Source organism: Panicum virgatum, chromosome 5K, assembly GCF_016808335.1.
Source record: "Panicum virgatum strain AP13 chromosome 5K, P.virgatum_v5, whole genome shotgun sequence".
Lineage (NCBI taxonomy): Eukaryota > Viridiplantae > Streptophyta > Magnoliopsida > Poales > Poaceae > Panicum > Panicum virgatum.
Genome location: NC_053140.1, coordinates 8,177,512 through 8,202,271, shown reverse-complemented (window position 1 = coordinate 8,202,271; position 24,760 = coordinate 8,177,512). Strand labels below are relative to the sequence as shown.

Here is a 24,760-nt window from a genome sequence, read left to right as displayed (position 1 = left end):
AAAGAAAAAATCCATTTTACAACCTCTAGCTATTGCGCTGGTTCGATTTTCAACCTCGATGTACAAAACTAGAAATCTTGCGACCTCCAACTATCAAAACCGTTTTGATTTCAACCTTATCACTGTTCCAAGGCGGTTTTTCCTTTTTCTCTCTCTCCAACTTTAATAGCAAGGGAAAATAGTTAAATGGGTCTAAAAATTATGAAAAATTTTAGAGAGGTAGAGTAGGTGATAGGTAACCAATTTTAACTATTATTTTTAGTTGGAAACTCAAAAAATTTTGAAATATAAATATTCTAATATGAGTAAAATTTTAAATTTATTGAATTTTTAGGGCATCAAAAGGTGCCCCAAAATTTATCAAATTTTAAACCTAAGTTCATTTTAAATTTAGTTTACCATGTTAATTTTATTTGGCTAATATTCCATACCAATATTGTAAGTTTGTTCATAAAGACCAAATTTGCGCCAAACTTGATTATTTTAACAGATTTTGAAAAATTTCCACAAAACATGAGTGAAATGAAATTAACATGATAAACTATGTTCAAAATGAACCGTAGATTTCGAATTTGGTAAATTTTGGAGCATGTTTTGATGTCCTAAAAATTCACTTAAATTTAAAATTTACCCATATTCAAATATTTATACTTTATTTTTTTAAGTTCCAACTAAAAATAATAGTTAAAATAGGTTTTCTATCATCTACTCTACCTCTCTAAAAATTTCATAATTTTTAGACTCATTTAACTATTTTTCCCTTGCTATTAAAGTTGGAGAGTGAGAGAAAAAAAGAAAAACCCGCCCTGGAACAGTGATAAGGTTGAAATCCAAACGGTTTTGATAGTTGGAGGTTGCAAGATTTCTGATTTTGTACATCAAAGTTGAAAATCAAACCAGCGCAATAGTTGAAGGTTGTAAAATAAACTTTTTTCATTTAAAAATGGGACGAAACATAGCTTGATTCGGCATCCGAAATACATAAATCACACTAAAAAAAGTAAAATACGTAAATGGAAATCATCAAACATACAAGAAAAACTCTTTATATTTTCATTTATTCAACACCCAAAGACGACTCCACTGGGAAACACACAAATACCAATACCGCTCCCGGGTCGACGCGGCCAGCCGGCAAGCACACCATTGACCACGACATGACCGACACAGGATTGAGGAACACGACGACCATACTTCGACCACAGCACGACGTAGCAGCTTGCGCGACCGTAAAGATTGAACTCTCAGCCAGAGATCTCGATGGCCTTCACCTCGGGCTTCTTGACCTCTGCTTTGGGCACGGTGATCGTGAGCACGCCGTTCTCCAAGCCGGCCTTCACCTCCTCCGTCTTGGCGTTCTCCGGCAAGCGGAACCGGCGGAGGAACTTGCTGCTGCTGCGCTCGACGCGGTGCCACTTGTCATTCTTGTCCTCCTTCTCCCTGCTGCGCTCGCCGCTGATCACCAGGACGTTGCCGTCCTCCACCTCCACCTTGACCTCCTCCTTCTTGACGCCGGGGAGGTCAGCCTTGAACACGTGCGCCTCGGGGGTCTCCTTCCAGTCGATGCGCGCGCCGGCGAAGGCGACGGTGTCGCGGTCGTTCGATGCCGCGGGCACCACGGAGCGGAAGACGTCGAAGGGGTCCCAGAAGTCGGCGAAGGGGTCGAACACGTTGCTGCGCCTCACCAGCGACATCGTCGTCGGTTGGGTCACTGAGCGCGGTCGGGTGCGAGTGGATTGCTGAAGGTTGTATGCGTTGCTCTGGCTGTGTGCTCTTCTCGATGGCTGGAGGTTGGGGACGAGGCAGGTTATTTATAGGTTGATGCCGGACGTGTCGCGCGTGAACCATCTGGAGTTCTCTGGCTTCACCTTCCGCTTGATTCGCAGCATTATTCTTCCTTCTTATTCTGCTTTTCTTTTTTCTTCTAGATGACTCTCGTTTATCTCGAGTTGCCGCTGCATTCAGTTCAGTTCCTCCACGGATAAACTTGCTTAAAAAAAGTCTTTAATTCTAATTCTTCAAAAAAAAGGTCTTTAATTCTTTCTAGCAAAATCCCTAGTTTCTAGATCAGCTAATTGCGAGCGAGAATGGACTGATTCGATTTTGTTGACGACAACTTGTGAAGAGACATCCAGACCCGTCGGTCTGGTACTACTGAAGTGCTGATTGCGGATTATTGTTGTGGCCCGCTGGCAGATGGGCAATGCCCATCTATATCCTGCTCGGTATCTCAAAAAAAAAAAAAAGAGAAGAAGAATCTATATCCTGCTCAGCCGTGTGCCATTGGAAGTTGTAATATGGCCATGTAGCATGATTCAACGTACCCCTCTGTTCAGAATAGCTGACGATTCTAACTTTCCCTGCTTACTCTTTGACTAAAATATTTGTTTGACTATTTAGTTTCCTATCTTAAGTTAAAGAGGAAATGATCACCAGATGGTACCAAAAAAGTCTTTGTTTTCTTTTGGAATTCATTACCAAAACTGCATGTTATATTTTACTAGCTATTTTATAAATATTTATAGAAAATACGTACAATCAAACTACAAATAGTGAGGTAAAAATTTCCAATTACCAATTATTCTGAAAATATGTTAGTATTATTAAATTAATTTTCCATTGTGCAAAGTACACAGTTGACATAGAGCTAGATTTTTTTTTGAGGAAAACATAGAGCTAGACCTGATCATCCATAAGTTCGGGTCGCGTCAAAAGAAATTATCGGGTTGGATTTTTTGGCACGAATCCAGCCTGGCACGTGATTGGATTGGGTCGGATAAAATCCTATTTTTTATGTATAATTTTTTAGTCGGGTTGGGATGGGTCGGATTTTTTTTGGGTCTCAGGTTAAATGTTTTGGACCGAGCCTGGCCCATGCATTTATCGGGTTGGGTTAGATTTCTTTTCGGATGGGTGAGGTAGGATTTCGTCCGGTCGGGTGGCCATGATCAGATCCGATGGATGAGAAAACGAATTGAAGGAGCAATAAGTGGACGGCCCAATCTAAATTCCACCAACACTTGAGGCCCACGGGCCTAGGTCGAGACACATATGCCAAGCAGGCCATTGAAACCAAGTGAGCGCAGCAAACTAGCACCCATACGCAAATGTTAATCTATGGAAAGAAAAAAGGAGTGGGAAAATAAAGCATATATTATCCATTTTAATTATTTGTCCATGACATACATTAGTTTCTACATTTCATTCTTAAGTGACCATGTTCTAGGCTCAAGCCTTTCTCAATTCTCACTAGCACAACCTGAAATCCAGACAAAATGCTGAATATATAGGGTATACTATCTATGTGTTGGGGTTGTTTCAGGGTTGTAATATTTTGGCCCCCTTTTTTCATGCATTTTCAGTGGTGTGTTTTCATCTGTAGCGTTGTAACCACATCAGCATCTAATTTTCTCTCGTAAAGAGTAATCGACTGCTCACCTTCATCTCCTTTCCTCCTTATTACTTCTTCCCATGGGGCTCTTTGTTCTTAATCACCCCATTGGTTGAGTGTTAATCCAACGTGTGACGCCGTTTCCCCCGTCCTACCTCTTAGCCTGTATCGTCAAATCCACGCCATTGCCATGATGCTCCAGAGTAAGCACCGTCCAACCAATGTCTCTGCCTCGACTACAACCAGGAACAAATATTACCAGTACGTTGGTTGAGTAAAAGATCCAGCACCAAGAGATGGAGAAATGAATCGTTAACACACACTCTGCTTCGGAAGCTTTCATTGCAGGAAAAAATCCCCCTTTTTTGGGTTTTGCCTGGCGTTTGGGAAGAATTCATGACGAGGAGTTACGACTTGCAAACACCTCGAACAAGAGCAAAATGAACAACAAATATAGAACATTTGAATGAAAGCTCTTTATTTATTTCTCAGAGGAAGCACCGGACGTTTACACGGAAGAACAGAGCGAAAGGAAGTACGGCGGCAAGGGAAGTACACATCGTCCACACCACACACGCTCATGAACACACACACACCGAGATCAAGCAAGCTGCAAGCACGACTCGTAGCATCACATTCGCACCATCTTCAACCGGCGTCCATGGCCGCTTAACCAGAGATCTCGATAGCCTTGACCTCAGGCTTCTTCTCCTCCGCCTTGGGCACGGTGACGGTGAGCACGCCGTTCTCCAACCCAGCCTTCACCTGGTCGACCTTGGTGTTCTCCGGGAGGCGGAACCGCCTCATGAACTGGCCGCTGCTGCGCTCCACGCGGTGCCACTTGTCGTTCTTGTCCTCCTTCTCCTTGCTGCGCTGGCCGCTGATGACCAGCACGTTGCCGTCCTCCACCTCCACCTTGACCTCCTCCTTCTTGACGCCGGGGAGGTCGGCTTTGAACACGTGCGCCTCGGGCGTCTCCTTCCAGTCGATGCGGGCGGCGGCGAAGGCGGCGGTGTCGGAGTCGGAGGAGCCGGGCGACGGGTCGACGGAGCGGAGCATGCTGTCGAAGGGGTCCCAGAGGTCGAGGGAGAAGGGGTCGAACACGCTGCTGCGCCTCACCAGCGACATTGTCGGCGGAGGTTGCAGTGAATGGGAACCTGAAACGTTCGCGTGCGATCGGAAAAGGAGATGAGATTATGTGCGCGTTGTTCGGTGCGATTTCGATCTTCGGTCTGGACTGAGCTGCTGAGCGGTGGGAGGGGATGAATTTATAGCTTCGTCGGGAGCGGTGGATGAATCGTCTGGAGTGCTCTCCAACCTCGTCTTCCTGTTTTAGTTTCGAGATCAGCTTCCTTCCCGTCGTCTCTCCAGGAAGGCCCCACAATGTTCTAGAGCGGTCTCGTGTCCTGGCGTCCTCTGCTTGTTGGCCTCGGCGTGACCAGAGCCCTCTCTTCATTCATTGTACTAGCAGTTTTTTTTCTTCAAAAAAGTTCTTTATCATTTTAATTTGCTTGGCCGACTATACTCGTGAGTTGCCACATGTACTCCATGCAGTGTACAGGTTGGAGAGTCTATCACTATCAGTGGCATTACTATGCGGCGGCACACTCTGGCACTCACTGAAAGGTCTTTCTAAATGGATAAAGAACCTGATAAACATGCAAGTAGTGCTCGTATGCAGATCTGTGCATCTTATCTGTTGGGTATAAAATACTCCTATGCAAGTCAAAAAAAATTAGAACATATTATAAGGTAATCTTCAGGACTTAGTAACTAGTAACATCAGTTTTGTATATTTTCGTTCTATACGTTATCTACAAATGTGGCACTAGTAAAGCCTTAACAGCGATCGCATCGGGTGAAGCTACTCGCAAATCCAAAGGTTACGGAAGAACGGCACATAAATCAAAGCGAGAGAAAAGGAAAGCAACCGTTCAGCGGCGCCCAGGAGAGAGTAGACTACTCTGGAAGCAATCAGACACAATTAGAGCTCTCCAGACGTCTCAGGAAGGGCTTGTACGGGCTCAGACAATCCCTCCTATAAATTCCCTGCCTCGCACCCAGCTGCAGCCCACCAAAGAGGAACGCCCAACACACAGAGATAACAAAGCCTTCTTCTTACAGCGCACTTGCAATCCACAGACAGAGCTCAGCTCATCCAAGCACACAGAGCACCAGCAATGTCGCTCGTCAGGCGCAGCAACGTGTTCGACCCCTTCTCCATGGACCTCTGGGACCCCTTCGACAGCATGTTCCGCTCCGTCGTCCCGTCGTCGTCCTCCTCCGACTCCGACACCGCCGCCTTCGCCAACGCCCGCATCGACTGGAAGGAGACCCCCGAGGCGCACGTCTTCAAGGCCGACCTCCCCGGCGTCAAGAAGGAGGAGGTCAAGGTGGAGGTGGAGGACGGCAACGTGCTGGTCATCAGCGGCCAGCGCAGCAAGGAGAAGGAGGACAAGAACGACAGGTGGCACCGCGTGGAGCGCAGCAGCGGCCAGTTCATGAGGCGCTTCCGCCTGCCTGAGGACGCCAAGGTGGAGCAGGTCAAGGCCGGGCTGGAGAACGGCGTGCTCACCGTCACCGTGCCCAAGGCCGAGGGCAAGAAGCCCGAGGTGAAGAGCATCCAGATCTCCGGTTAGGCGACCGTGGGGACGGACGGTGAGGTGGTGAGCGTGTGCGGCGGAGGAACTGCCGGTTCGAGCTACTAGTCTCGTTGCTCTGCTTTGGTGTGTGTGGTTTGTACTGTTCAGTCCTTTCAGCCTGCAGACTGTGTCATGTACTCCTACTATGTGCTAGCTTCTTTCCTGTTTGGTGAGATCGGGTGTGTAGGAGTATGTTCTACCTTCTGCGAGTGAATAAATAAAGAATAAAGCAGATCTTGTGTATATTCATCTTTTTCTACTCGTGTCCATCTCACAAGAAAAAAACGAATCACATACGCTTTAGCCTTTTTTTTATTGCAGCTTCAGCTTTTCTTTTGAGAACATCTCTCAAGCTGGTTTCATCAGAATGATGATCTAGGCAGAGTTTTGTTTACGTTTGGAAAAAATGTATTTTTCATCCCAAAAGTGTGGTATTCACCACTTATATTTCATTTAGTGCAAATTCTTTAACTAAACTGGTGCATCTATAATCCCACCTTAGTTTTACACTAGTTTAGTGCAATCTAATGGCGGTTTCCGCAACAAAATCATTTGACTAATCTCCCATTTAGCAATATAATATACTGAGTTGAAGATATAAAGTCTAAAAAATAATAAATTCTCTAAATTTTGTACCCATAAAAAATTTATCTGAAAAATTAACAGAACCAATTCGCATCAAACTATTATAGCAATTGACTTAACATTAGACGTGGTTAGGGCAGAAAAATACTTTTACCTTCAGGTTTAGAGACAACTGACGAGGCCAGTAGCAGCCAAGCTGACAGTGAAATGGATCAAACCTAGGCGTTTTTTTTCCATTTTTTATATTTTTCAAAAATCGTTTTTACAGAAATATATTTTTGGTTACCCCTACCACCCGGCAGGGCGGCAGCCGCCCCGCAGATGGGCGGCAGGCACCCTGCCGCCCCCTGTCGGGCGGTAGGAGTCTATATGCAATTAAAATTTCTGTTTTATCGCATGGAGGCTCCTACCATCCGGCAGGGGGGCGATAGGCTCCCACCCTCAATATAAAAGCCAAGGTCCCCCACCTGTATTTGCAGCAAACAATATTTAGGAGAGACGTGGGGTGAGGGAGGGAGTTGCAACAGCGAAGCCCTGCCAGATTTTGGATCCGAACCGCAGGTAACCAATATTTCTCAATTTTGTCATTCTAATCTTTTTGTATTTTTAATTCTATAATTAGTTATTTTATAATTGTAACCGCTTAGGGTTCGGATTAGTAGTTATAATTGAAGTCGTACCATGGTTTTAGAAACTGGTTTAATTAAAATTAAGTCTTTGGATGGCCAGATATGTTGAGCAAGGTGGCGTTTCAAGTTCATTACGGTGATTTTTATAGAATTACTCGTGATTCCTATGGAGTAAATCTATCATCATTGGAACGAAGACAGTGCAGTCTAGATAAACCCCTAGAGAGAAGTTTTGGTTCCATACGCAAGTGGCTTCATGGGAAGTTCAATGTGAATCCAAAGACTCATTTGCTTATGGTTCATACCGTGACTTCTTGGGAAAAAAATGGGGATTTCTGGGAGTTGACGCTTATAAGTAGTACGGAAGAATGGAAACAGTACATGCAGGCAGCTCTTCAAAGAGGGTGGCCTCTCGCAATGGTAATTCAGATTCACCAGAAGGTCGGTAATTTAGGTGAAGGATCAACACACACAACATATGAGGTGAATGAAGAGTTGGAAGAGGATAAAGAAGAAGAGAATGTACAAGCTACAGAACTAGAACCAGAACCACAAGGTTTAGCAGATGAAGGCGAGCGGATACCTGGAATTGTGGAGGACATAGAGAAAGAAGACCAGGATGCACAAATAATAGAGCAATGTGGGGACTCATCGAACGATGAGGATGATGAGCGCTTCCTAGTGCTAGGTGAATGGCGTGAAGAGGGTTTTGGGAATCCAGTGGTACAAGATATTAGATGTCCGGAGTTTGAATACAGAGTGAATGAGGTCATACTAGGGGCAAAGTATCGTACCATTGAAGATGTGAAGGATGCTGTGAAGGTCTGGGCTATATCTCTGAGGAAGGAATTCAGAGTGTTGAAGTCTACCAGCAAAGAATATGAGGTGAGGTGTGCGTCATCGCGGCTTGTTCTGTATCTGAGCTATATCTCTGAGGAAGGAATTCAGAGTGTCATCGCGGCTTATTCTGTATCTGGATGCTGCGTCGTATGTTTCTCACTATTTCACAAAGTAAGCCGCTGCACAGACTTGGTGTTATGAGATATACGGCATCAGTATTCTAGGACCATTCACTCAAAAAATTCTCATCCAATGCTCATCCCAGATCTAGCTATGAAGAGGGGCATAGGCCGACGGCAGGCGCATCGTATCCAGAACGGAATGGACGAGTCCGAGGTTAGAAAGAAGAAAAAATGTTGCAACTTATGTGGAGCAGACGGTCACACTTATAAGAAGTGCCCATAGCTTTCAGTACCCACTGCTGCTGCCGAGGCTGGACCTTCCGGGAATCCAACGGATGGATCGGCTCCACCTACAAGAATTTGCCGCATCTAGTTGTGCACGTAACATCTTGCAATGTATTTGTGTGTACGTGTTATCGCCATAAATTAACAGGATTAATTTATGGGCCGAAAGCAAGATGGGCTTGAAACAGGAGAATAAGAAGGCTTGTAAATCGGCTCCTGCGTGAGCATTTGGGCCACATGGGCCATGTATCTTAGATTTAGTTTAAGATTAGAGATAGAGTCCGATCGGGACAAGATTAGTTTAGATTGTTTCCCAATTCTCCAGACTATAAATATGTACCCTATGTTATTCATGAAAAGACGAAAGTCATCACGTCTCGCAATCAACAATCTCGGCGCATCGCCACCCCTAATCTTAGGGTTTCATCCAAGTAAGCGCCATGCTGCCCTGATCGCTTCTCGCGATCAGGGCAGCGTTGTTCTTGATTTTACCTTGGTATTACTCGTACTGAAGCGTTTTTGATGGCGAGTAGTACTAGTTATCCTGATGTTCGTAGCATGGCTTTTAGTAGATCTGTCGTGCTTTGTTGCTTATTGTCTACGAATATCATGTTGTCTTTACGCGATCATGTTATCATCTTATACTAGCTCTTGTTGCATAGAGTTAGCTGCGTAAAGGCAACACCCTACTTCTCTTACGTTTAGTAGATCTGATCTATTACGGTTTGCTCTTATTCTTGAGAGTTGGCGTAATATCTGCTAGGTTAGGCCTTGCAAACGGGTTGGACGATCCGGTGGCGTGTTAGATGCTCTGCTCTAGTCTTAACAGGGAATTGATCCGGGAATCGGCTCTTGCTAGTTCTTAGGCCTCTGTTTTGGTTATGGTTTAGTTATTTGTTACGTTTATTAGGCCCAATCACGTGTAGGATGTTCCGATCTAGCGGTGAAGACTTTACCGTCGTGGATTAGATCAATTAGATTTAATCGAAGCAGCTTTACAGCTATTCGCTTTAATCATCGATATCTGGATACAAACAGATCCCATCTGACACCGGGACTCGATCGGCTCTTTAAAGCCGATGCAAGAGTCGTCCCGGGGAGCCGACCACGGCTCGGACTTATGTTTCCACGTGTTTGTGTATGCAGGCAAGTCATTGCAAGCACGTTCGCACCTTCCTGATCGGGTATAGGTCAGGTGGCACGCCCTGCGTCTTCACAAGCCGCGGCGTGTGCTGGAATTGCGGGCCATCGACGAGGGAGCAGTGCCTGCCAGCGCCCCGGCAACCTCCCGGCTCTTCGTGTTGCCTGTCTTTGCTCGCCGGTGGGTTTCGACTGACAACACATTCTGGCACGCCCGGTGGGAGATTCATCAACAACAACGCCCACCGCAGAGATGGCAGGAGCTCAAGATCAAGAACCCGCTCCCAAGCCCATCACGTATGAAGAGTTGACTCCAGAACACAAGCTAAAGTATGATGAGATCAAAGCTCAGTTCGAAGCCGATCTCATCGGCTCTTTTGAGAGGACCCGCAACCATGGCATCAGGTGGAAGGGGTTCTCACCAGAAGGCGCTCTCGACAACGTCGATCTGTCTGTGCCGTCAGAGGAGCGTACCAGGGCCCTACGCCAGGAGATGAACTACATGGTGGCTCACACGCTCCATCGGCACTCAGAAAGCCTGGTGAACGAGCTTGAGCGCGTGGCGCATCGCGTTGTCCAGGAGGAAATCAAGAACCAATACTCCCCATCGGGACCAACTCTGGGGAGTCACAGGGGGGAAGCTGCATTGCAAACCAAGCCGCCAGTGTCCTACTCGCTCGCGGCAATAATACAGCAGAATTCGCCGATCTACGTCGTCCACAAGATCGGCGGTGATCCTGGAGAAGGCCAGTTCCTCACCGAGCCACCCAAGGAGATCCCGCACGGCTACACGTGCGCCTACATCCCTGACAGTGTCAATCCAACACGCTCGGTGCAGTTGGTAAACCCAGGAGCTTCTAGAGCAGACGCGGAGAAACAAGCATGGCTGGCAAAGTACGCTACTGGGCCGACTTCTGAGCCATCGGCCCCAGGAGTTCTTAATGTGGAGCAGGTCAGTGCAATACTAAGAGACCAGTTTGGCATCCTGCCCAAGAGAAAAGCGATCGGCTATTCCAAGCCGTATTCAAGTGACTACGATTTGATCCCATTGCCACCCAAGTATCGGCTCCCTGAGTTCACCAAGTTCAACGGATCAAAAGGAGCCAGCTCCATCGAGCATGTGAGCCGATACTTCACGCAGATTGGGATGATCTCAGTATCGGATCCGTTGAGGGTCCGGTTCTTCGGCCAATCTCTTACAGGCCCGGCTTTTGGATGGTATGCGTCATTGGCTCCAGATTCAATTCGAACTTGGAGGTAGCTGGAAGATCAGTTCCATACCCAGTATCACTCAGAGGCTGCTAAAGCTGGGATTGCCGACCTCGCCCAAGTCAGGCAGAAGCGAGGAGAGACCGTGTCGGAATACATACAGCGCTTCAGAGAAGTCAAGAATCGATGCTACTCATCACGCATCACAGAGAAGGTGACAGTCGATCTGGCTGTTTTGGGACTCGTTAAGCCGATCAAGGATCTGGCTTTTCAGTTGGAATTCACTTCTCTGGCACACATGGTGCAGAAGCTTACGGCATATGAACACTACCATCCTGAGTTGTACCAGGACAAGTTCAAGCGCGATGTAAACATGGCCCAGGCAGATGAATCTGATGACTCTGGCGAGGAACAAGAAGTGGTCGTGGCAGAGTGGACTCGAGGGGGGGGCAAACCCTGTCCCGTGCAAATGGATCAAACAGCAAGGGCTTGTGAAGGGCTTCGACTTTGATGTAGCCAAAGCAGAGCAGATATTTGATCTGCTGCTCAAAGAGAAACAGCTGAAGCTCCCAGAGAATCACAAGCTACCGACGGCACAAGAGCTGTAGGGAAGACTGAACTGCAAATGGCACCACTCGTTCACTCATGCCACGGGTGAATGCAAGGAGTTGCGTCGTCAAATCCAATCGGCTATCGAGCAAGGCCGATTAATTCTGGCTCAACACACGATCAAGGTCGACACGAAGCCCTTCCCGCAAGCTAACGTGGTAGAGTTGTCAGACTTCACTCCTACGGGCCAGAATTTTTCATTCCAGATCAACATGGCGGGGCCTGTACGTCGTCGTGACGAGCAAAGGAGGGAGGCCATTTCTGGCAAACGGCCCCAAGATCAAAATGAGCCAGGGCGACAGCATATTACTGAAGAGCAAGTGCATCACATTTGTAATCAGCTTCCTGCTTCCGATCGGCTTCTGGAAAAATATGAATATCAGCACAAGCTGCGTCGCCGATATCAATCGGAAGAAGAGGAGTATGAGTACCGCACAGGGAGGACGCTGGGAAGGCGCCAGGCTGTACGTGACCACTGGCATTGCCCGTTCTTCAGGTACTGCTGGAATTCCGGCATGAGCCGATTGCCCACTATAGATGATTGTCTGGAGTGCAGGCCTCGGACACGCCAGTCAGACGATACTTCGGTGTTCTAGCGCTTGGGGCCCAAAGTGTGTCACGACGATCACGCCGAGCGGTCGACCAGGGGTGATTCCGAGCCAGAAGAAGAAGACAGGTACCATCGCCCACGGTGGTGTCCTGACGGTCTTAATCGCTCGCAGAAGCGCAGAGTGCAGCGCTTGCGCAATCTAGAAGAAGCAGAAGCAAAGTACCTTGACGTGCTGAGGAAGGCGCGTCCGGATCTCGCGTAACGAGTCAAGCATCCGCGAAGGGTGGAAAGGCACTCTCCAAGAAAAGAGTGGCGCCCCAAGCTGGCAAAAGCCGATGAGAAGTCATCGGCTGATGTGAACATGGTCTTCGTGCTCCCATCAGAGTTCCAGGCACCCCAGCCGGAGGATTTGCCTATTGCACAGTTGGATCTTGGCCCCCAGCCGATCATCTTTGAGAAGCCAAAGGAAAAAAGCTACAAACATTTGAAGGGGCTGTATCTCAAGGGCTTCATCAACGGTAAACCCGTTAGCAGGATGCTGGTTGACACCGGTGCTGCAGTCAACCTGATGCCATATTCAGTGCTGCGCCGGTTGGGGCGTTCTTCTGCCGACCTAATCAAGACCAATGTGATGCTCAATGACTTCAATGGACAACCATCAGAGGCAATGGGGGTTCTTAATGTGGAGCTGACAGTGGGTCGCAAGACGATCCCGACTTCGTTCTTCATCATCAACAGCAAGAGTACATACACGGTACTGCTTGGGAGGGATTGGATTCACGCCAACTGTTGTATCCCTTCCACAATGCATCAGTATCTCATCCAATGGGATGGCGATGAAGTGGAAATGGTCCCTGCGGATGATTCCAGCAAAGTCTCGCTCGCATATATGAATGCCTGGGACGCAGAAGGGCAAGAGCCGATCTCAGGGATCGCCCTGGAAGATTGTGATCGGATCGAAGCGACAAAAAATGGACTGAGGCTGGTCTTATCCACTGGCCTCACAGAGTAAACACATCCTGGCATGCTACGGGGTGTAATAGAGATAGAGAGGCCGGTCCCAGCGACCGGCCCCGAAAAATAGAAAAATCCTATTTGGGGTCGGAATTGTTACATCATGTACATACGATGGCCTGCTCCAGCAGTTGGCCACTCATTGATCGTTTGGCTTCGAATGATAATGGAAGAATAGAAACGGCCAGCCCATGCGGTTGGCCAAATAATTTTTCTTGTCATCTCTCTGTGTTCGCCGCTGATCTTGTGGATAATGAGGACCCGCCTGCGTTCGCAGTTGGTTTTTCAGACGACGGCAAGCTGGGATACGGGTTCACGTCAGCTGATGATTTGGAAGAGGTTGACATCGGTCCTGGGGATAAGCCACGGCCGACATTTATCAGCAATCGGTCAAATCGGCTCTTGCATGAGGTTCATGAAGGAGCCTGCGGTACTCATCAATCGGCTCATATGATGAAGTGGCTGATTAGGCGATCGGGTTATTACTGGCCCACTATGCTTGAAGATTGCTTCAAATATTACGAAGGGTGTCAGGCATGTCAGAGGTTTGGCAAGATTCAGATAGTGCCGGCATCAGTAATGAATCCTATCATCAAACTGTGGCCATTCAGAGGTTGGGCCATGGACATGATTGGTCAGATCAACCCGTCGTCTAGCAAGGGTCACCAATGGGTCTTAGCTGCTACAGATTATTTCACAAAGTGGGTAGAGGCAATACCCATGAGGTTAGTAGCGTCGAAAGATGTGATCGGCTTTGTCAAAGAGCACATCATTCATAGATTTGGGATTCCTCAAACTATTACGACCGATGGAGGATCGGTCTTTATATCAGAGGAATTCAGGAAGTTTGCCGATGACATGGGAATTAAGCTGATCAGATCATCTCCGTATTATGCCCAAGCTAATGGACAGGCTGAAGCATCCAACCAGAGCCTCATCAAGCTCATAAAGAGAAAGATCGATGAATATCCTAGGCGCTGGCATGAGGTGTTGTCGGAAGCTTTGTGGGCGTATCGTATTTCATGTCACGGGTCCACCAAGACATCGCCGTACCATTTAGTCTACGGCCAAGACGCTGTGTTACCTTGGGAAATCACGGCTGGGTCAAGGCGTGTTGAGTTTCAGAATGATCTATCTGCTGAACAGTATGCAGCCTTGATGAACGATAATGTGGAAGATCTGACAGAGCTAAGGCTTTGGTCGCTGGAGAAGATCAAGGAAAATAAGGCTAAAGTTGCTCGCACGTACAACAAGAAGGTCAAGCCAAAGAATTTTCAGGTTGGAGACTTGGTTTGGGAGGCAGTATTGCCATTGGGAACTAAAGATAGAAAATATGGCAAGTGGTCTCCAACTTGGCACGGACCGTACAAGATTGATCAAGTCTTGCCTGGGAATGCATACATGCTTGAGGAGCTAGATGGTGTCAAGTTTCCTGTTGCTGTCAATGGTCAACACCTCAAGAAGTATTTCCCGAGCATGTGGGAAGGCGAGTGACAAGAGCCGATGAGATCCATCCGGCTGTACTGAGATAGGCCAACACGTTGAGTTGGCCAAGAAAAAAAATTATGAAGGGCTAACACGTTGAGTTGGCCAGTAAAAAAAGGAGAAAGGCTAACACGTTGAGTTGGCCAGTAAAAAAAGAGAAAGGCCAACACGTTGAGTTGGCCAGTAAAAAAAAATATGAGAAATGAATGAGGGGCCAACACGTTGAGTTGGCTAGTAAAATACATATAAGAAGCAAGATAGCCGATGTGCGACCATCGACTTAAGATGTTTTAAACAGTTACAAGTTTCAGGATTAACAGACAGTACTAGTTGTTTCTGGAGCCTATCTATTGGTTCAGGAATTCTTCTATGGCGTGGATGGCTTCTGTGCGGACGGTGTCTGCTCGTGCTATGATTGCTTCGTCATCCTTGTCATCGCCTGTAACTATCTGCCGGCTCAAGGTGCTTATCTCTGCAAACTCTGCTTGTATCTGCTCGGCTATTTCCTGGGTTTCTTGTTCGGAGTTTGCGATGGAAGTTTCCTCGGTCTGGATGAGTTTCTTGGTGGTACAAACCTTTTCTTCGAGTTCTGCCAGTTCTTTCTTCAGGAGGTCGAGTTGTTTCTTGTTGGCAGACACATCAGCTTTGGTATCTAGAGTTGCCTTCTTCTGGTTGAGGGTCTTGCACTTTTGAGCAATGTCAGCTTTCAGAGAAGTTTGAGAGCGACGTGCTTCTATTCTTTGTTGTGCTTTATTCACTTCTAACCGGAAGAATGGAAGATTGCTAGCTGGCCAAAGTTTGATTTGCAATGGCTCCGAGAGTTGGGATTCTATTTGCTCGAAGATGTTCTTTATTTCACTGGAATCGCCAACTAGAGCAGTGAGTGGAGCAGATAGCAGATCCTTGATAAGATGAAGCTGATGTGCCAAATTAGCCGATTGCTGCAAAGATGATGTTTTTGCTCCAGGGGCAGTCAGACTCATTGATACCGGGTCAAAGGAAAGCAAACTTGAAATTTCAAAGCCCTGTGGATATATCTGAAGTTAATAGCAAGATGCATTTATGGAACTATCGGCTGGTTCAGAATTGGTTCTTGTAATATTACCTGTTCTGAACAGGAAGTGATGATCGGCTCTGGTGTAGCTGATCCGGATGGATTGGAGGTGACAATAGAGGCTTTGACTGTGTTAGCCTGTTCGTCATGTACATCCGTCAGAGCATTTGAATTGTCAGTTTCAAGGATGTCTTCAGTTGCGTCCTGAAAATAGAATTACAGTCAACCAGAGCATGTGTGTATGCAATAAAGAAGAAGTTTTAGAAAGGTGAGTTACCTGGTTGGTGTTGGACTCTGATGGACTCGGAGAAGCTGGTGCTGGTTTTTTGATAACGCGCCTCGTGATCATCTTCCTTTTCTTGGTTAAGACTCGGGGGGCAACAATTGCAGAAGCTTATCTTCGTTTGGAAGCCGACTGAAGTAAGTCTGGCTGAATGGTCATTATCACTTTCTTCATCGATGTCGATCCTTTGCAGAAGAGTACATCAGGGGCAGTTGGAAGAAAGTGGAATGGCTCCCCGTTGCTGGTCATAGGTTCTGGACCATCTTGTTGCTGCAAACAGGGTGAGCAGGATTAGTCAAGTAAAGGAATGAAGGACTCAGAAGGGATAAAGTGCATAGATTCGGTACCTCTTCCTCGGGGATTACATATTCAGGATCAATTTGCTGCAGTCGAGGACCTAGAGCTTTCCTGAATACATGTGTTTTCCACATTCCCCACCATGTGCTAAAATCGATCGATGAAGGATCAAAGGGCAGATCGGCTGGTATTGGAATGTGGAGATCATCGAACATGCTGTAGCATCTTGAACTGGTGAGGCCATCAGTCAGATCAGCTCTGCTCTCCACCAAGTGGCGAATATGGAAGTGGGGAGGGACCTGTCCTAGGCCAAATTGCCGAGCTGCTATGACTGGTTGATAAGATTCATAACCTGACTTGATGATTCTATTAGAGGTGCTAATGCCAACAGGAAGGAAACCAGGTCGGATCATTAAAGAGTATAGATGCCGAGTGCTGTCGTCATCGGCAAAGTTATCTAGTCTAAAGGCAGTTGGGTTTTCAAAGGATTCAGATTCGGTGAATGGGAAATAGAGTGGATTATCCAGTCCCTTGTAGAAGATTCTGAACCAGTTTGCTGCATTTGCTGAATTCAGTTTACTGCTAGGAAGACTAAATAAAGCTTGGCCATAGCTAGTACATCTAATTGGTTTGCCACTCTCATCAGGAAAAGAATTCTTGGTTAGGCCTTGGAAGTTCAGAATCTGGTGCTGAAAGTATAGTTGTGCCCACAACTGAATAAACCATCAAGGGCCTCCAGTTCTCAGTTTCTTCTGGTTAAGCAAGTTAGATGTCATCAAATGAAGATATCTATAGGTTTCTCCAAGAAAAAGTTTGCCTAGGCCGATGTGATTGCCATGGGCCAGGTGGTAGGCCAAGGGAAGATAGTTCTTAGTTGGAGCTAAAGAAGGGTCACAGAAGATGAAATGCTCTAGCCAAAGATTTAAGAAGGCTGTGTGTTCCTTCTCAGTCACTGGACCTTTTGTTTTCATGTGCTGATTCATGTAAGTGCCCCAGTTTGTGCAGTTAACTTTGGAAGAAAGTTTGAAGGGGACTTCTGCCATTTTGTGGGCAGCTAGATTAGGAGATCCAATATCTAGGCCAGTGATCATGGTGACATCTAGCAGAGTGGGAGTCATGGGTCCATGACCAAAGAGAAAATAGTTCAGAGCACCAGACCAGAAATAGCCGATGGTTTTCAGAAGATTCTCATCTTTGTCAAGAGGAGATAATGATAAGCTAAGTGCATTGGCTATGTTCAAATCCTGCCACAAGGGCATATAAGTTTTTGCTACTCTGCTGTACCATGTAATCCAGCTCTCAGGAGGGTTGGGCCAGGCTCTTAAGCAGTCGGCCCAGAGGTTCAAATCGATGTTTTGACTCACGAAAGGGATCCTATTTGCTTCACAAGAGATCAAATATGTGGGATTTTCATAGGTTCGTGGGCCAAGACATAAAGATTTTGGATTGGAAGGATGCGGTAGAAGGATGTCTGACACCTGAAGTTCAGAAATTCAAAAGTATGCATATGGTGTCATGTTTCAGAGTTTAGTATTTCAGAGGCTTAATAAGCTGAGGGAAACTAAAGGATTAGGCCGAATATTACCTTCAGACCGCAGATTGCTGCATCACTGGTTGCATCATCAGCAGTAGGATTTGTTGTCTAAGTTGCAGAGTCTGCCATGGCTCAGATCCGTTCACTTGGGGTTTGGTTGCTGTGGGCTTTGATTCGAATTCCGGATGCTTGAAGAGTTCTTGCTTGAATTTGTAGAGCTGGGTTTTCGAATTACGCTCGGATTTGAGAGCTTGTTTCAAGTTCGGTTCAAGGTGGAAGTGATTCTCTACTCTTATACGGGTTGATTCTAGTTTGAATTTCGTCGGCTCTTGGATATTTATAGAAGCCTGATGCATTGCCATCGGCTTTTTGGAAAGAAAATCAGACACACAGAATTGAAGGAAAGTGATTTCATTAATAAAAGGTCATTACAAGGAAAGCCGATTGTTACAAAGGAATTAATCCTTCGGCTTTGTGATCCTACCCCTACGATGCTATCTACATCTACCAATCGTAGGTGTCTGAGTGCCTACGACGCTTGGGGCTTCGGGCCGGCGCGTCCCCGCTGTCGTCGTCGTCGTCATCGTCGTCGCTGCCGAAGGCGCTGCTGCCGCCCTCGGACCCGAAGTCGCTCCAGCCATCGCCGCCGCCGCTGTTCTCTTCCTCGCTGTCCTCCTCGGAGGACCCGAGGAACCGGAAGGGCTTTCCGTCCATCGGCTCGTCGTCATCGGAGGAGTCGACTCCCTCCGAGGAGTCTTCTTCGTCGCTCTCCAACTCCTCCTGGAACAGGAGTTGGAGGTCTTCTCCTTCAGTTTCGGGCTCGTCCTCCTCGGAGACGACCCCGAAGTCGAACTCCTCTGCATCCCAGTGCAGAGGAGCCAGTGCTTCATACGCTGCGGTTGGGTCCCACTCCGGCGTCGGCTCCCGACTCTCCGGGATGGAGTCGATGGAGGAGGTGGAAAGAGAAGAAGAAGAGGGAGAAGAGGAAGAAGAAGGAGAATCTCCGAAGGAGTTGGAGCCAGAGGAAGAAGAGATCGCCATGGCTAGCAGAGGAGTGGGGTTTTCTGCGCTATTTGGCTCTGGGAGGAAGAAGGAGTTCGCTGTGAAGAAGAGCCGATTCGGGGTGAGATTAAATAGTGAAAAGATGGAAGACGGATCGGCAGTTTCACGTTCTACGAGGAGCCAGTTGCAGAGACGTTGCATCTTCCTTGGTGGTTGCAGTATGTTTAATGAGCATTAACGGGAAGATGAAGCGACGGAGTGGTTTTGGAACTATCATTGCCAAAACCAAGGGGGCATGTGTTATCGCCATAAATTAACAGGATTAATTTATGGGCCGAAAGCAAGATGGGCTTGAAGCAGGAGAATAAGAAGGCTTGTAAATCGGCTCCTGCGTGAGCATTTGGGCCACATGGGCCATGTATCTTAGATTTAGTTTAAGATTAGAGATAGAGTCCGATCGGGACAAGATTAGTTTAGATTGTTTCCCAAGTCTCCGGACTATAAATATGTACCCTATGTTATTCATGAAAAGAAGAACGTCATCACGTCTCGCAATCAACAATCTCGGCGCATCGCCACCCCTAATCTTAGGGTTTCATCCAAGTAAGCGCCATGCTGCCCTGATCGCTTCTCGCGATCAGGGCAGCGTTGTTCTTGCTTTTACCTTGGTATTACTCATACTGAAGCGTTTTTGATGGCGAGTAGTACTAGTTATCCTAATGTTCGTAGCATGGCTTTTAGTGGATCTGTCGTGCTTTGTTGCTTATTGTCTACGAATATTATGTTGTCTTTACGCGATCATGTTATCATCTTATACTAGCTCTTGTTGCATAGAGTTAGCTGCGTAAAGGTAACACCCTGCTTCTCTTATGTTTAGTAGATCTGATCTGTTACGGTTTGCTCTTATTCTTGAGAGTTGGCGTAATATCTGCTAGGTTAGGCCTTGCAAACGGGTTGGACGATCCGGTGGCGTGTTAGATGCTCTGCTCTAGTCTTAACCGGGAATCGGCTCTTGCTAGTTCTTAGGCCTCTGTTTTGGTTATGGTTTAGTTATTTGTTACATTTATTAGGCCCAATCACGTGTAGGATGTTCCGATCTAGCGGTGAAACCTTTACCGTCGTGAATTAGATCAATTAGATTTAATCGAAGCAGCTTTACAGCTATTCGCTTTAATCATCGATATCTGGATACAAACAGATCCCATCTGACACCGGGACTCGATCGGCTCTTTAAAGCCTATGCAAGAGTCGTCCCGGGGAGCCGACCACGGCTCGGACTTATGTTTCCACGTGTTTGTGTATGCAGGCAAGTCATTGCAAGCACGTTCGCACCTTCCTGATTGGGTATAGGTCAGGTGGAACGCCCTGCGTCTTCACAAGCCGCGGCGTGTGCTGGAATTGCGGGCCGTCGACGAGGGAGCAGTGCCTGCCAGCGCCCCGGCAACCTCCCGGCTCTTCGTGTTGCCTATCACTGCTCGCCGGTGGGTTTCGACCGACAACACATTCTGGCACGCCCGGTGGGAGATTCATCAACAACAACGCCCACCGCAGAGATGGCAGGAGCTCAAGATCAAGAACCCGCTCCCAAGCCCATCACGTATGAAGAGCTGACTCCAGAACACAAGCTAAAGTATGATGAGACCAAAGCTCAGTTCGAAGCCGATCTCATCGGCTCTTTTGAGAGGACCCGCAACCATGGCATCAGGTGGAAGGGGTTCTCACCAGAAGGCGCTCTCGACAACGTCGATCTGTCTGTGCCGTCAGAGGAGCGTACCAGGGCCCTACGCCAGGAGATGAACTACATGGTGGCTCACACGCTCCATCGGCACTTAGAAAGCCTGGTGAACGAGCTTGAGCGCGTGGTGCATCGCGTTGTCTAGGAGGAAATCAAGAACTAATACTCCCCATCGGGACCAACTCTGGGGAGTCACAGGAGGGAAGCTGCATTGCAAACCAAGCCGCCAGTGCCCTACTCGCTCGCGGCAGCAATACAGCAGAATTCGCCGATCTACATCGTCCACAAGATCGGCGGTGATCCTGGAGAAGGCCAGTTCCTCACCGAGCCACCCAAGGAGATCCCGCACGGCTACACGTGCGCCTACATCCCTGACAGCGTCAATCCAACACGCTCGGTGCAGTTGGTAAACCCAGGAGCTTCTGGAGCAGACGCGGAGAAACAAGCGTGGCTGGCAAAGTATGCTACTGGGCCGACTGCTGAGCCATCGGCCCCAGGAGTTCTTAGTGTGGAGCAGGTCAGTGTAATACTGAGATACCAGTTTGGCATCCTGCTCAAGAGAAAACATCATGTGTTGGAGGGCATGATTTGGGGGGCATGAAGTCATCCATATCGTCATCCCAGTTAACATAAGTTGGTGCTTGAGGTGGTGCAGCATGACTTGACGAATCTTTGGTCATCTGTTCTTGCGGAGGCCAAGAACTATCACCCGAAGATCTTTTCCACCTCATTCGTCTAGTTTGCGGCATAACTCCACCGAAGATACATACCAATTTACGGAAATTTGGTATCGATTTGTTAATCAACTCCGTGTCCTCGGGGTAATCCTAGTATATAATTACACAATAATTTTACTATTTCATAAATATGGATTACGAATGACAGACGGGATTATAACTGAATAAGAGTTACCTTAATGTGCATCTCATACACCTCTGACCGCATCCATATCTTACAAGTATTTTGTAAGAATCCAATAACATTAGGATGATTCGCTAGTTCACATACCCTCATGTATATCTTCCGACGTTCTAGCATGTGTTCCTTTACATCCTGCGTTGTAATACCTCGAAACAATATGAAATCTTTAAGCTGAACTAATTTTGACAACACCATCTCTATCATACCATCCGCTAATACATCCAACTTCTTACTGATTACAAGATGTGTCATGATCTCAAGTATTATACTAGATTTTTTTGGTCCATGAAAATCCTCCAAAATTGAAGGCAGCCATTGCCTTATGCTGCAATATTTAGAAGCAAGTTTAATACTATATTTCACTATCCAAAACTTAATTCTATTTTAATTTATAATTCATTTAGAAACAAGTCTGTAATAAACTTAAATTTTAATACTGAACTAAAATTTTAATACTATAGCATTAATGAAATTAAATTGCTTTACAATATTAATGGATTCATACGTAACTTACCTGCAGATCACAAGTGCGGAATCCAGCAAGGTTTCGCTGTTGTAACTCCCTCCCTCACCCCATGTCTCTCATGTATGTTGTTTGCTGCAAATACAGGTGTGGGGGTACCTCGGCTTTTATATTGGGGGTTGGAGCCTGCCGCCCCCCTGCCGGGCGGTAGGGGCCTCCATGCAATAAAATAGAAATTTTAATTGCATATAGGCCCCTACCGCCCTGAGGGGGGCTGCAGGGGGCCTGCCTGGGCGGCAGGCCCCCTGCCGCCCCCTGCCGCGCGGTAGGGATACAAACCTGTAAATTTTGAAACCGAAAATATATTTTTGTAAAAAACGATTTTGAAAAATATAAAAATATAAAAAACGCCAAATCTAGCTCACTGATGCAAATTAAGCCCAACATCTGCGGACAGGACTTCGTCAGGCCCGTTTCAGATAAACCCGATTCTGTACAATGCTTACTCTAAAGATGGGCCATCATTTAGCCCAATTCAGCTAGGCTTCTGTGTTGCCCAGCCCAGCCCAGCATGAATGCCTGCTAAAAGCGACCCGGTCGTCGTCATCGCCGAAAGCAAGATAGCGAAACATCCAAACAGACATGACCCAGATTTCATTGAATCTTTGTCCGCATGTGCTAAAGCAAAGCTGCTGCAACTGTAGCTTTGATAGCTTGGGCGCGGCTATCCAGGGATCCTGCCAAGGAGCCCAGTCAGATCATCTCATTTGAAAATTCGCAAATTCGAACTGAAAAAAATGTTCGCAAGCTTGGACTAATCATTGTTGGGTTTGCTTTACCGGACATCGAGGTAGGTAACTGCAGATCATAATTCATAGAGCCTAACTAAATTCCTCTGAATCAAAAATCTCGTTCGAGTTCATGTACAAGTTGCATTATATTCGAAAGAAGAAAACCAGACAGTTCGTTAGAGTTCGCAGATCGGTGGAGGCAGGAACGAACAAAGATGAACCAAAGCATCACGCAAAGTCGTTACAGGCACAACTGTACAAGCGCATCTGAGAAGGAGTGGAGCGCGCGGATTCCGCCGCAGGTAGTTTGATCCGACAGACGCACTCGATCGAATCCCACGCAACTGTGCTTCCGATTAACGGTCCGCCGATCGATGATCACTCCGGGATGGCGACGAGCACCGGGCGCCACGGCCGCCTCATGAGCAGCCGCCGCCGGAACCCGCCGAACGCGAACCGCCGGTGCGCGGCCGCGCCGTCACGGCCTCCGCCTGCCGCTGCAGCCGCCGCTGCCTCCGGCCGCGCCAGCACCGCCACCGCCTGGCCGTGCTTCTTGGCGCAAGCGTCTCCATCCCCGGGAGCGCCGGCATCCGTGACCAGGAGCTGCTCCAGGGAAGAGCTCCTGCTGAGGAGGAGGCCGCTCTTCTCCTCCCTCCGGTCCTCCGCCGCGCCTCCCGCCGGCGGCGGCCTGCGGCTCCTGCTGCGGAGGAGCAGGCGCCGCACCAGGATCCAGAAGCTCTTTGCCTTGGGCCGGTGGAGCCGCCCTGCCAGCGCCATCCTTCCTGCAATGCAATCCTGCTCGCTCTGGCTGCCCTCTCCCCGGCGCCTCTGTGATGTGGCCGTACGGTTATATACCTGTGCTCTTCCTCACATTTCTTCAGCTGGGTCTGCTACTGTTTCTGTCTACTGTTGACCGCTTGAGCTGGTCTGGGATTCTGGAGCTGATCCTGGACTATAGTATGGCCGTGTTTGGATGGACCCTGAAAAAAATTTCATAAAATCTTTTCGACCATTTGACTACTAATTAGAGATATTAAATAAAGTTTAATTACGAAACCATCTTCACAACTATAGTACTGTAGCAGTTGATGTAGCCAATGAGGCATTTGATCGTACAATCTGAGGATGATTAGGCGCGGTTACGGTAGCATCACTGTAGCCAATTATGATGGAATTTGGTTCATTAGATTCTTCTCGAAAAGTTACACCCATCTATATAAAAAGGTTTCACAAATAAACTTTATTTAATACTACTCTTGACCTGGCTACATTTCACAGAGCAGGAATTGACCTATGAGAACTTGAGGCGCCATTTTCAGAAGAGGAAGCCTGGGCAACTATCAGATCACTCCCGGCTGATCGAGCTCCAGGGCCGGATGGCTTTACTAGGCGTTTCTACAAATCCTGTTGGTCAATCATCAAAGCTGATTTCATGGCTGCGATTATCACTCTACAGCAAGGTGATACAAGGATGCTGGGGCTGCTAAACTCTGCATATTTAACACTGATCCCCAAAAAAGCTGATGCGGTTGAAGCCAAGGATTATCGTCCAATTAGTCTCGTGCACAGCTTCGCAAAGCTGGTTACCAAGATGATGGCAAATCGCCTAGCTCCTCAGCTGGACAGCTTGGTCGCTTTGAATCAAACTGCGTTCATAAGAGGCAGGTGCATTCATCATAACTACATGTTGGTGCAGCAGACCATCAAGATCCTACATCGACGAAAAATTTCAAGCCTGTTTTTGAAACTCGATATTTCCAAGGCATTCGATTCAGTGGATTGGGCTTTCTTATTAGAGATATTAACACATTTGGGCTTTGGAGCTGCATGGCGTAATCTAGTCTCTAATCTCTTACAATCAGCCTCAACTCAAGTTCTTCTAAATGGAGAGCCGGGAGGCTTCATTAATCATCGGCAAGGGCTTCGGCAGGGGGATCCCCTCTCCCCCATGCTGTTTATTTTGGTCATGGATGTTCTAAACAGTCTGTTTTTGAAAGCTGAAGCGGAAGGCCTGCTCCTACCCCTCCTCTCTACTGGTCAGCGGATGTCCTTATACGCAGATGATGTGGCACTCTTTATTAGATCAGAGGAAGAGGATCTTCAGATTACTAAGGAACTTCTGCAAGTATTTGGTGAGGCTTCTGGACTGCAGACTAACTTACAGAAAAGTTGTGTGATT

The 24,760-nt window shown here is 47.3% G+C and overlaps 4 protein-coding genes across 4 annotated transcripts; 1 reads left to right on the top strand and 3 right to left on the bottom strand.

The window, feature by feature from the left end:
- Positions 1 to 1,026: 1,026 nt before the first annotated feature.
- Positions 1,027 to 1,987, bottom strand: LOC120706078 (16.9 kDa class I heat shock protein 3-like). Its single transcript, XM_039990649.1, has one exon. The coding sequence runs from the start codon at positions 1,692 to 1,694 to the stop codon at positions 1,245 to 1,247; it is 450 nt and encodes a 149-aa protein (XP_039846583.1). The 5' UTR covers positions 1,695 to 1,987; the 3' UTR covers positions 1,027 to 1,244.
- A 1,858-nt stretch (positions 1,988 to 3,845) lies between these two features.
- Positions 3,846 to 4,615, bottom strand: LOC120706077 (16.9 kDa class I heat shock protein 1-like). Its single transcript, XM_039990648.1, has one exon. The coding sequence runs from the start codon at positions 4,517 to 4,519 to the stop codon at positions 4,061 to 4,063; it is 459 nt and encodes a 152-aa protein (XP_039846582.1). The 5' UTR covers positions 4,520 to 4,615; the 3' UTR covers positions 3,846 to 4,060.
- An 843-nt stretch (positions 4,616 to 5,458) lies between these two features.
- LOC120706076 (16.9 kDa class I heat shock protein 1) lies at positions 5,459 to 6,282 on the top strand. The gene has a single exon (XM_039990647.1). It carries the CDS (start codon positions 5,572 to 5,574, stop codon positions 6,028 to 6,030), a length of 459 nt encoding a protein of 152 aa, XP_039846581.1. The 5' UTR covers positions 5,459 to 5,571; the 3' UTR covers positions 6,031 to 6,282.
- Positions 6,283 to 22,641: 16,359 nt separating this feature from the next.
- On the bottom strand, positions 22,642 to 23,487 carry LOC120710476. Its single transcript, XM_039996155.1, has one exon. It carries the CDS (start codon positions 23,356 to 23,358, stop codon positions 22,960 to 22,962), a length of 399 nt encoding a protein of 132 aa, XP_039852089.1. The 5' UTR covers positions 23,359 to 23,487; the 3' UTR covers positions 22,642 to 22,959.
- Positions 23,488 to 24,760: the final 1,273 nt, after the last annotated feature.